Below are 11,847 nucleotides of genomic sequence, written 5' to 3' on the forward strand. Positions count from 1 at the left end.
AGTACCTAAAACATGACCCACAGAAAACTGGCAAATAGAAAGTGGAATTAGTAATCAAGTTATTATATGGGGGGGTTCACTCATAAGCGACTATTTGTCATGTGGTGCAGTGTGGATAGTGGATAATTTAGCAGACCCAAATGCAGACATGTGAAGGCTGAAGTTGAATTCAAAGCGATTATTTAATTTTGAAGTTCAGAGATTAATAAAAGTCAAAACCAATAATCCAAAGACAGTTCAAAGTCCACAATCCTTATGTAAACAAGCACAGGCTAAACAGAGCTAGAGGACACAGCTATGGGGATGACGCAACAAAAAACAAAGGAAGATTGAGGTGATATATTTGCAAGAGGTGATGAGAGAGGAGGAAAGACGTGTGGGACTTCAACACAGCTGAAGACAGTAGCAAAATAAAACTGGGAAAGTAACACTTAATACAAGAAAACATCGGCGCAGAGGAGTAGGGTTAACACAGGGGGGCTGAACAAGACAGGCGAACATAGAAAGACAAACACAGACTCAAACACTGATACAAGACTGGCACAGAACAGAACATAAAAAGGGAACAAACTAAATCAAAACGTCTATAATAACTAAAACAAATACTGAATCCTCGTGAGCATTTGCTTGTTTAGTCTGATGGCAACCACTTACACCGTAATCTGTTTCTTCCAGTGTACTGGATTACAAAATCCCTGACTCTCATTTATGTCAAACCTCCAACTTACTTTTCTAAATCAAACAAATGTGAACTCTGCTTCCTCAGATGATAAGAACGACCGACTTCACCCCGTCTAGAAGGGAGCTGCTGGAGGAAATGTCTCTCCAGGCTGAGGTCCTGGACAGAATCAGCTGTCTGCTGCTGGAGAAGAATGACAACATCTCTACACGAGACAGTTAGTGGAAAATCTGTAATCTAAGAACCACATCTGCCGTTAATGCATGAAACAAGGCACATTCTTTTATTCACATTATTTTCAAAGCAAATGAGTAATAAATTGAGATTTTTTTTATTATAATTATCAATTTCACATTTTCAATAAAAACCTTGTCCAGGTTCTTACAGTGATTCTCCTTTTGTTTATCCTCAGTCCTTCCTAAGGCCCAGAGAACGAGGGGTCTGCTGTTGTTCTGGGAGGAGTGTGTGCACGACAACAGCTCTCCTTTCTGTTGCCACATCGACAGCTTCACAAAGACACTGAAGAAGCGTTACACACACAAGGTGAAGGCCAAGCAGCCCGGCCAATCAGAGAAAGGTACAAAAGCACCTCATCGCCTTAACTACAAATGCTTGAACAAGTCTCACCCCCTTTTTTTGCTCAACAGTGGCCCCTATGACCATGAGTGTTAATTAAAAGACAACGGGACATCCAGTCCCGATCAAAAGTTTAAGACCTCTTGAAAAATGGCAAAAAATCATATTTTGCACGGTTGGATCTTAACAAGGTTCAAGTAGAGCTTCAACATGCAACAAGTGAGACAAAACATTTTTTTGAGCATGCAATTTATTGGAAACAACGCCAAAACTGAAACAGGCTGTTTTACAGCTGATCAAAAGTTTAGGACCACACGCCTTTAAAAGGCCAAATCTGTAAAAATCAAAAACAAACCGTGGCTTCGTCATTTTCTGTCAGGCAGTCACACTGTCATGACATTTTGATAGCAAAGGCAAAAAACGTTCCCTTTTTGAACGTGGTCAGATTGTTGAACTGAATAAGCAGGGACTCTCACAGTGCTCTATCACTGCTGAGGTGGGACACAGTAAGATGAGGGTTATGCCACAAAAAAGTCAATTGGATGACCCAAGAAAAATTTCACCAACACTGAGCCGGAGGAGCCAATTGGCTGTCTGTCAAGACACTGGACGATCCTTGACTCAAATTAATGCCGTTACTGGTGCCGACTGCAGCCCCATAACCATCAGACGGCATCTGAGATTGAAGGGCTTTAAAAACAAAAAACGTCCTCAAAGGTCCCGTCTCCTTGAACGCCACAGAACTGACCGTTTGGACTTTGCAAGAGAGCACCAAACACGGGACATTAAAAGGTGGAAGAAAGTTTTATTCTGTGATGAGAAAAAAAATTCAAACTTGGTCATCCTGATAGTTTCCAACGATACTGGCATGACAAACAGATCCCACCTGAGATGTTTTCTACACGCCACAGTGGAGGGGGCGCCATAATGGTCTGGGGTGCTTTTTCCTTCAGAGGAACAATGGAGCTTCAGGAGGTGCAGGGGCGTCAAACGTCCGCTGGCTATGTCCGGATGTTGCGGAGAGCCTGTGTGGTAACGACTGGGTTTTCCAACAGGACAATGGTGGAGTACACAATGCCTGCAGGACAAGGGACTTCTTATAGCAGAATAACATCACTCTTTTGAACCATTCAGTGTGTTCCCCAATCTAAATCCAATTGAGAAGCTTTGGGGATGGGTAGTTTCCAAAAATGGACAACAGTTCCAGACAGTAGATGCCCTTTTTTCGGCTGTCTTCACCACTTGGAGAAATCTTCCCACTCACCTCATGGAAACACTTGCATCAAGCATGCCGCAATTAATTTTTGAAGTTATCAACAAAAGAGGTGGAGCTACTCATTACTGAGTTCATAAGTGGGTTTACGGGGGTTTTGGAGGTGTGGTCCTAAACTTTGGACCAGCTGTAAAACAGCCTGTTTCAGTTTAAGCTTTGTTTTTGATAAATTGCATGCTCAAAAAGATGTTTTTTCTCACTCCCATTCTTCTTGTTGCATTTTGAAGCTCTACTTATAACCTTGTTAAGATCCAACCATACAAAATCTGATTATTTTTTTTATATTTTGCAATTTTTCAAGTGGTCTTAAATTTTCGATCGGGACTGTATTTACAGACTCTCCTGAGTGGGATGATCAGGTGTCCCACTTTATGAAAGAATGCATGGCATTTTTATCTCACAGTGCCCCACACTGTAATAAAAGTCAGGCTTTTATCCAGTGGCTATAAAAAAGCAAGGAATGCCGTCATCATAGATTAAGTGCAGCTAATGTTTTACTGCTGCATATTATGAATCACTAGAAAGTGGCAAGGTTTGCAGACCTGAGAAAATATGAAGGAAATTGCCACAAATAAAAGAAAAGTTTGTCAAAAAAAAGATGGGTGGATATCTACTGAAACCGATCAGCAGCTGATCCAGAAAGTTTAAAAAACTAAACAAAACTACTGTAACAGTTACGGTGAGAGAAAATGGAAAATAATTTTGGCATGAGATCATAAAAAAAGTGTGAAACAGCAGAAAAGTAAAAAATGGAAATGTAAGCCATGTGGAAATATCTCAGTAAACTTCATAACTCTTTGAGAAAGTGAGAAAAATGTTCAGGAAAATAACAACTTGAGAAAAGCACAATTTGGATACATTTGTTCAATTTGAAATTGCGCTGCTCGTGTACTTTGTGTACATTTCTGCAGTATAGACGCCTGCTTATACTTAAAATCATATTTCTCAGCTTTATATCATGAAGTCTCACTGTAGCTCAGACAATCTTCAGCGTGTTTATCCAATAATAACCAAAACTATAAAGCCAACTTAAAGCAGGATTCTAAAGAACAGTTTACTCTAATGTAATGTTGACTCAAAACCACCTTGATGTATTAATTTTTTGTGTTTTACCTCCTCTGCAGTGTTTTCTCAGCTCCTGCAGCAGGTTCAGGCGGCCTGCCGGGTGGTGCCCAGCTCTCGGTCAGTCTGCAGCCCGGAGAGAGTCACCCTCTTCCAGCTGTCAGTCTACCTGAAGCGCTGGAATTTCCAGGAGCTTGGAGAGCACATCTCCCGCCTCTCAAAAGAAGGTAAAGCTTCAATTTACAAAGCTGTCAACAGATAAATATATCACTATTATCTACCTTAACTTATTATTCGTTTAAAAAACTTTCGTGAAATAAACATATATCACAGTAAGTAATAGTAGTAGTAGCCACATTGTATTTATAACTATAATTTATAACCAAACACCGTAGGACATTAAACATGGAAATTCATTTCCATATGAACCCATTTTAATAGTTTTATATTTGAAACTTTACAGTATTTATACAGAAGTTATACATGAGAGGCATTTCCAAAGACTGTGTTTGGAGGTATCAGGAATGGGATGGTGTTATACTTCTAAGCTTCCAGAGATTCCAGCTCACTAAAGGCATCTGGACCATCTGTTATGGTCACCCCAAACAAACAGGGTGTGTTCTCTTGCACGCCTGTTTATGCCTGAGAAATATTTTGAGGTTTACATCTTGTGAGAATATTTCTTCAGTAGTGAAGAATAGTAAGCAGACCTTCAAAGGACTGTTTGAGGAAAATATGAGGAAATATTGAGTCTGCGTTAGGCGTGCATTTGTCACAGATGGAGTAAGGAGCCTGGAAATGCAGGATGTCAATAGTTTGAAGTAGTACTTGTGTTTAGTTCAGGGGGACACAAGCCTCTGTAGAGGCTCAATAAATTTCAAGAACAAACACACAGTTCCTGGTGTCAAACTATAAACATGAGCACACAGCAACTTTTCCGCCTCCCCTTTGCTCTTTCCATTCCTCCACCTCCTCTTGTTCAATCTGCTAGATTTCGCTACAGTATACAGATGTCTTCTGTTTACTTAAATGCTAAACTGCATTTGGTTTGCATACCACTGCACTGAAGAGAAAAAAAATGCTAAAACAACAACAGCATTTGTATGCTTGGTTCATTTGGGGACAAATAACTCCTGAAATAAATCTCAGTGGGTGGAGTTTACAAGACAAAGAAAGACAAAAAGTGTGCCAGAGAGATTAGATAAAACATCATTTACTTTTTATGCTGCAAAAACATTACACAATGTTCTAGTATGTAATAAAAATAAATAAATAAATAAATAAAAATAAAATACAAGCATATTCTGTTTCATGATAATATTATGCATGTTGTGAACCGGCCAGCAGTGGCCAGCAGAGAGTGGACCCAGGATGCATGACTCAAAATCACGGCTTTATTAACGCTGGTAAAGGGTGAAGAAAACAAAAAACAAAAACAATGACTGAGCTGGGTAGGAATAGGGAGCCAAAATGGACCAATGGAAGCTACACACACTACAAGGGAGAGGCAGATGATATGTCCACAGGAGGAGAGAGTGGGAGGGCAGAGTGGGTTTAACAGAATCTGACGAGACGGGGGAGCCAAAATTGAACATCACACACCCGAGATGGGGGACTATCAAAATAAAATGGAAGTAATGCACACAGAGACCCAGCCTAAGAAATGCAAACTTGACACAGGGACCAGAGACATGACTGAGTGGGGAGACAAAAGGATGAAACACAGAGAGATCATAATGGAACAGGAAGGGATAAACACAGGGACCGGGACTGAAGACATGTTTACTAGACATCCGCGGAGACGGGACACAGGGAGACCAGACAAAGACGAGGACATGACTGAGGAGACAAAAAGGGTGACAAAATGCAGAGATGAGGCTGAGACAGACTGGGCACAAAAGGAAACTAATTTGGTCAATTAAGAAACCAAGAACTATAGACAAACTTACTCAAGAACTAGAACAAAAATACAAAAAACAGAAATGGAACAAAAATACTGGAACAAAGAGTCAGGACCATGACAGTGCACACAAATATGTGTAAGAATGTTAATACAGCACCAAGAGAAGGAAACAGTTAAACCAAAAATATTATTATTATAATTATTAAATGAACGGTCCTTGTTTTCCTCTCCTTTTCCTGGCCGGTTTCCATAAAGGGTGAACTTTAAAACTTTTCAGCCAACAGTACGTTTCATAAAGATCATGAGATTTGAATGAAAGCTGCCTAAATGGATGTGAGCCCCCTCACTCAGCTCACTCAGTGGTATGTTGTTAATTATTTTGTTGTTCATTATTATTCATTGGTGCATTTCAGAGTACATCCTCTCAGCCCTGAGTAGCCCCAAACGGCGGCGGGCTTTAAATAAGCTGAGGGGCCGGAAGATCACAGAGCTACTTCCACTGGGATGCACCCTGCAGACTCTCGCCTCCCTGCAGATCGACTCCAACCACAAAGTCTGCAAAGCTGCCACCAACTGCATCTCCAGAGCTGCTGGTTGCAAGGCCTTCAGGAACAAGGTACATGAAAACAAGTCATCTTTTGCAGAGATTAATAATAATACTAAATTTTATTTATAGGCCCCTTTCAAGACACTCAAAGACACCTTACAAGCAATGAAATATTAAAATCACAGTATGGATATAATAACAATATCAAAACTCAATACAGGAAGGAAGAGCAACATGCAGAAAATCAGAGAGATGTAGAGGTGCGAGGTTATGGAGAGACTTGAAAGTAAGAAGCAGAATTTTAAAACTAATGAGGTATTTTACAGCAAGCCAGTGAAGGAGCTCTCTGTGCATTTCCACTGGAGGAACTCGGGTTAATAAGTTCTAAGGAAATTTTTTTATAGCACACTTAGTGGATAATTCTTTCTGAAGGATTTGAACTTTATTGATTGGACTTTGATATGACAGCTACAATGTAAATCCACATCTTAATATTAGGGAAGGATTTGGGGTCCAAAACATTGGTTTATGGCTACCAGTGTGAATATCAATAAAACAAATGACCAGCGCCTTTATCCCACGTGTGAGAGTGAGAGGTGGGGTAGACTTGGACTCGACAGCTTGTAAGGTGCTTTAGTTTATCACAGGCCTAACTGTCCCTTTTACTAGCATTGCATGAACCTTAATTTGCTGTAGTTAATATTGTCATATCGACAGTTTGTGGTGCTTGGAGCTGAAAAATTAAGCTATACTGCAGTTACTCTTATGACAACTTAAGGCTTGTTCCAAAAATGAGTCAATCCCCATTGACTTCCATGTCAAAATGTCTAACTTTACAGCATTAAAAAAAGCATGCTTACAGCCTGGTATAAAAGAACATTTTAGCCTTTGTCAGTGATTCTTCCTTTTATAGCAACATATAAAAGTTTTTGTTTTTTTTTTAATAAAAAGTCTAATTTGCATAGTGATAAGGCTTAAAGTTAGGATATTGTTGCTTGTAGTGGGAGCTGTAGCCATCTCCACCTTTTAATTCCAGTCACTCAACTGGATTCCCGAAGATCTAACGTGCTGTTTGGAGCCTTTTGAATTATTTCAATTGAGTAATCTGACATATAATATGGTCTGCTTTGATGTACGACAAAGACAGATGTGCTTCTGTTATCGTTAGTGCTTTTAGTCTGTTAGAATTAACAGTTACGTGTATTGCAACCATTCAGTTTATTAATGCAGCTTGATAATTTTGCTGGCATTAACTGATAAGTTAGCATTCCACCCTCCTCTCCAGATGTGGTAACTTCGGGCTCCAAAAAACCCAACAACAACAACAAAAACATGGTGGCAGCAACATCACTAAACTAAACCAGTGGGTTATGTTACAGTGGCCACAGCCATCTTTTATATACAGTGTATGAGGCCAATCCAGCAGCATAAGTGACACCTCGTGTGTGTGTGTGTGTGTGTGTGTGTGTGTGTGTGTGTGGTGTGTGTGTGTGTGTGTACTTTCTTCTTCAGGCGGTGCTTTACTACACAGAAAGCCTGAAAAGCAATTATATTAAAATCCAGCAGAGCTCCTGTTTGGCTCTCAAATGCCTCCGGGTAAGCAGAACACAACTCTACACAGTCACAGCAACACTCGGAAGTCCTCTGGTTTTTATCAGCTAGCATAAGTGTTTGTTTGTTTGTTTGTTTGTTTTTGTTTTGTGTTCTTCTGTCAGGCGACAGAGAGTGTGGACCACATAGCAGATTTATGGAGATCAACAGATGAAGATCTGCGTAGTGCTGCCAGAGAAACTGTCCTCTCCTTTGGTACAAGCGTTATCCCTTTTCATCACAGGGTTATTTTTTTTATATACCTATATTGTATTTTTATTTCTTTTATTACTTTTTCTTTCAATCTGTCTGCAGGTAAAAAGGGATACCAGGCCTACCAGAGGATGGACCAGCTAGACACTGAGATGCAGGATGAGGCTTACCAGAACCAAGAGACTGAGATTACGATTTTATAGGAAACAGATCTGGATCAAAGAATAGGCACAAATGTTGTAATGATGCTGGCCAAGAGACTAAAACCAAGCCTATGTCAAAATGGAGAAAGTTTACAAACCTGTCAGGACGTCGCACCTTCTGGGAAAACATAATTTTCTTTTAAGAATCTGTGGTGCGTGTGCTACGAGATCTTCCTCAACAACTGCAGAGGAAGATCTCATGATGGAGACTTCAGCTTTCCCTGGATGGATCATTCACTCACTGATGTTGATTAATGACTTCTTATTTCTCCTGTATTGTTTTACTCAGAATTTGAATTTATTTTTGTTAGATATGTAGAGTTTTTCTTAAAGAAGACGTCAGCTGTAGTCTGACTTTTTTCTAGTGCTGGGAGTTATTTCACCAACCAGTCGATATGACTGTCTTATTGGGACATGAAGGATAAATATAATATTATTTTACATAATCTTGCAAGTTGTGTGTGTGTGTGTGTGTGTGTGTGTGTGTGTGTGTGTGTGTGTGTGTGTGTGTGTTCGTTTATAGCAATAATCAGCTACAATAAAACAAAAACAAAAAATCACATGAATATTAAACCCTGGCAGATTAATGAAATCCACATTAACAGCCTCTCCTGCCTGTGAGAGCTGTGTCTTGAATTAATTTTAAACAAGAGGAGTCTACAAATCAAGTTATGTCACACTACTCATTTTTCTAATCATTTTTAAGGCTTAATTGAGAAAAAAAATCAAATATATCTGAAAACAAATGCAATCTTCCAGGTTTTATATTCAGAATAATTCCTTTTTTTATATATTTTTACATGCAAACCTGTGGACCTTTTCATTTTCACAGGAGAAGCATGACTTTTCTATCAAAATCCCAACAAGGACGGATGTTTGTTTGGGGTTTTTTTTTTTCATACTACAAATACAAATGTTTTAAATGATACCAAATTCTCTTTTATCCAATTCTTCTTTGACAAAATGGATGTTTAGACAAAATTGTTCACGTTGGTGAAGGAAAATATTTGGTCTGCTGCCTTTGTGCCATCACAGAAACGGAGACCGCTGCTGACCTCTGCTGGCTGTTCACATATACTGAGCTGGAGAGGGACCCGAGGAGACGTTTGCCTGCCACAGAATAGATTTGGCTGTGGTTAGAGTGACCTAGGACCTCACTGACCAGGCGGTTTTCGAGGCCGTGGGAAGAAAGATGATGACAGCAAAGCAGTTTAAGTTGTGGCATAAAATGACATTTTTCTTCAGCCATGAGAACTCTGCATCAACTTTAAGGAATCATGTTGGAAGAATCTGCTTCATGGATTGAACACAGTGTTTGTTTCTGTTGTTTTGTTGATAATAGGATGCAGAATCGTTTAGCTTCCTAAAACAAAGAAAAATCCTACAAAATCTTAACTGTTTTCAGTAAGAAGCAGAGCTACGCTTTAACCATGTTTGAATTCTGTGTGTTTTGTTTTAGCCCCCTCCCACACAACCAGATGGTGCATGATTTGCACTTCAGGAGAGTTTACACAATCAAGAGGGAAAGATTTCAAAGTCATCTTTGTACACAGATGACATACCCTCGCCCCCTCTTTTGCAAAACTCTCACAGTCTGACTGAACACCAGTTATTTGCTGGTCTTTGGTAGTTTTCCAGGTGCTGAATCTTTGAAATCAAAATGTTTTCAAAGCTGCTTTTTAAAAGGTTGAGAATGAGGAAAAATCAATGTGCTGAGAAAGCTTTGGAAACAAGCAGGAGGGCAAAGGAAGTAAGGTCAGAAGGAATAAATGTGCTCACACTAGGTGAACAAACAAGGCAACATGCTGACATTTATGACATTTGCTAAAATCATCTCAATTTATCTGTTAGCAACCATAATTTTCCCCCAGATGCCTGAAAAGGTTAATTTAGCCATGGTCATATCAAACAATCCCTTGAATGGCAGATTTGTAAAAAATATATATACATATATATTTTTAGTAAGTTGAATAAGATAAGACACAAGACAAAGTGAAAACTTTCTGCTCGGCATAAAAATTAAGACTTGCAATTATTTGTTCCTAAAATTGGTGATTCCAGCCGTGAAACTCATCTCATTTTTTCCATCTGTGTGTCAGACTTTGGTGATTTCTTTGAACTGTGTACCCAGAGCTAACAGCAGGACATGGAAACTGAATTTCAGTTTATTTTGAGCCAGATTTATTGCACTTAAAGAATGAACTGAGGAGACTTGCCGATCTGGAGATGGCAGCGGAGCAGGAAAAACAGATTCAGTTCAAAAACTTGGTGTGGGCATCTGAGATCAATATTTAACCACAGCTGAGCAGGAAAACCTGAAGCACAGGGAGAGACGAGTTACCTCAAACCCAAAGCACAGAAAAACCACAAGACTGAAAGGTGGTCGAAGCATGGTCACGACATGAGTGACCAAACTATATCACAGCCAGTGGAGGAGCTGGGAAGGATAAGGCTCAGGTGTGCAGGTTGATTAATCTGGTGGACTGTACCCACAGAGAGGAAGAAAAAGACAGAGACAGGCAAGAACAAACAGGAGCAAGCACAAAGAAGAGCAGTACTGCATCTGTGTATAAAGGGTTACTGAGATGTATTTAAGACTTTCTGGTGCATACCATATTTACACAAGTGGAAAAAAAGTGTGCTGAGAAAGTATATGAAATATTTTTAAAAAAAATTGCCCGCCCTCTTTTTCAAACACTAAATGAAAAATTAAATATAAATAATATAAATTAACCTCTACAATAAAAAAAAGTTAAAAAGTGACAATTTAAGTTCATTTCTAGAATTCTAGAAGAAATACAGCATGGCAGATATGTTCAAATAAAATAAAACTGCAATAGTAATAATTACATCATCTCCACAGATGATTTAAAAACAAATAAGGAATGGTTGGTTAGTTTTGATGTGTACAGTCATGGAGAGTAGGTCATGTATTTAGTCTGGTTTATGAACACAGAGGTCTGTAGGTCTGATTGTGAAAGATACTTATGTTGTCTGACTTTAACTTGGACTTGCTCTGCTGTTGTAAATGTAAAGGCTGCACTCTGGCCTGGGAAACATGATAAACAATATTTTTTTATGTAATAAAAAAAAGATTTCTTTGAAGATGTCTTTTCATCTTCAAGAATCAATTGTGTTTTTAAAGAAACCCAGTTTGTGGCATACAATGGAGAAACATTCACATTTTTAAATCACAAATGTTGAAAAAAATACAGGAGCTCCAGTTTCTTTGAAGAATTATGAATTCATTGTGCATCAGTGTTTGATTTGTAAACAGGCGATACTTTCTGAGCTCTTTCAGGAGCAAGAAAACAGAAAAGGAGGTGAAAGCTGATGCTAATTGCTTTGGGGGATAGGAGCACATCCTTTGCTTTGCTTGCAGTTCAGTTGCATCATTATCATCATATGAAAACCACTTCCAGTTCTAGTTTCCCATCATTAGTCAACCTGTTTGAACCGTGTACAACAGTGCTCCATATAACATGAAACCATGCTTCCACTGGTCACACGTGTTTTTAGTAAACAGGCTATTTGCAGGGTGCACCACGACCAAAATCAATTAGCATAATACAGTCTTCCTGCAGGAAGCTACCATGAGAAGATGGTGAGCAACAACGCCCAGGTAAGCTGTGATGTTTAATCAATGATCAGTTGATACTAAGAGGCCAAATTGTACTAATTATACCTGATTCCATCACTCCGCTTCTACCAATCTGAGCTACCGATACAAGGTAGGATGGAGCCGCACCCCTGTGTTATTAATTCTGATCCTACTATCCAAATGTCGCAGCCTGTTGCAAC

The 11,847-nt window shown here is 39.2% G+C and overlaps 1 protein-coding gene across 1 annotated transcript in view; it reads left to right on the forward strand.

Annotated features, from left to right (window-relative positions):
• The window catches only part of LOC146575171 (RIPOR family member 3-like), a 24,496-nt gene extending 16,008 nt beyond the window's left edge, over positions 1–8,488 (forward strand). The window contains exons 4-10 of the mRNA XM_085275698.1: positions 767–896; positions 1,092–1,256; positions 3,653–3,817; positions 5,907–6,109; positions 7,553–7,636; positions 7,756–7,846; positions 7,946–8,488. Coding sequence (XP_085131824.1) covers positions 767–896; positions 1,092–1,256; positions 3,653–3,817; positions 5,907–6,109; positions 7,553–7,636; positions 7,756–7,846; positions 7,946–8,046 — 939 coding nt within the window. The 3' untranslated portion in view covers positions 8,047–8,488. The remainder of the gene's footprint in view (positions 1–766; positions 897–1,091; positions 1,257–3,652; positions 3,818–5,906; positions 6,110–7,552; positions 7,637–7,755; positions 7,847–7,945) is intronic.
• The last annotated feature ends 3,359 nt before the right edge of the window (positions 8,489–11,847 follow it).

Source organism: Mchenga conophoros, linkage group LG5 (genome assembly GCF_057382185.1).
Source record: "Mchenga conophoros isolate Kocher_MC1m ecotype Shallow Benthic linkage group LG5, M_conophoros_male_GT1.1, whole genome shotgun sequence".
Lineage (NCBI taxonomy): Eukaryota > Metazoa > Chordata > Actinopteri > Cichliformes > Cichlidae > Mchenga > Mchenga conophoros.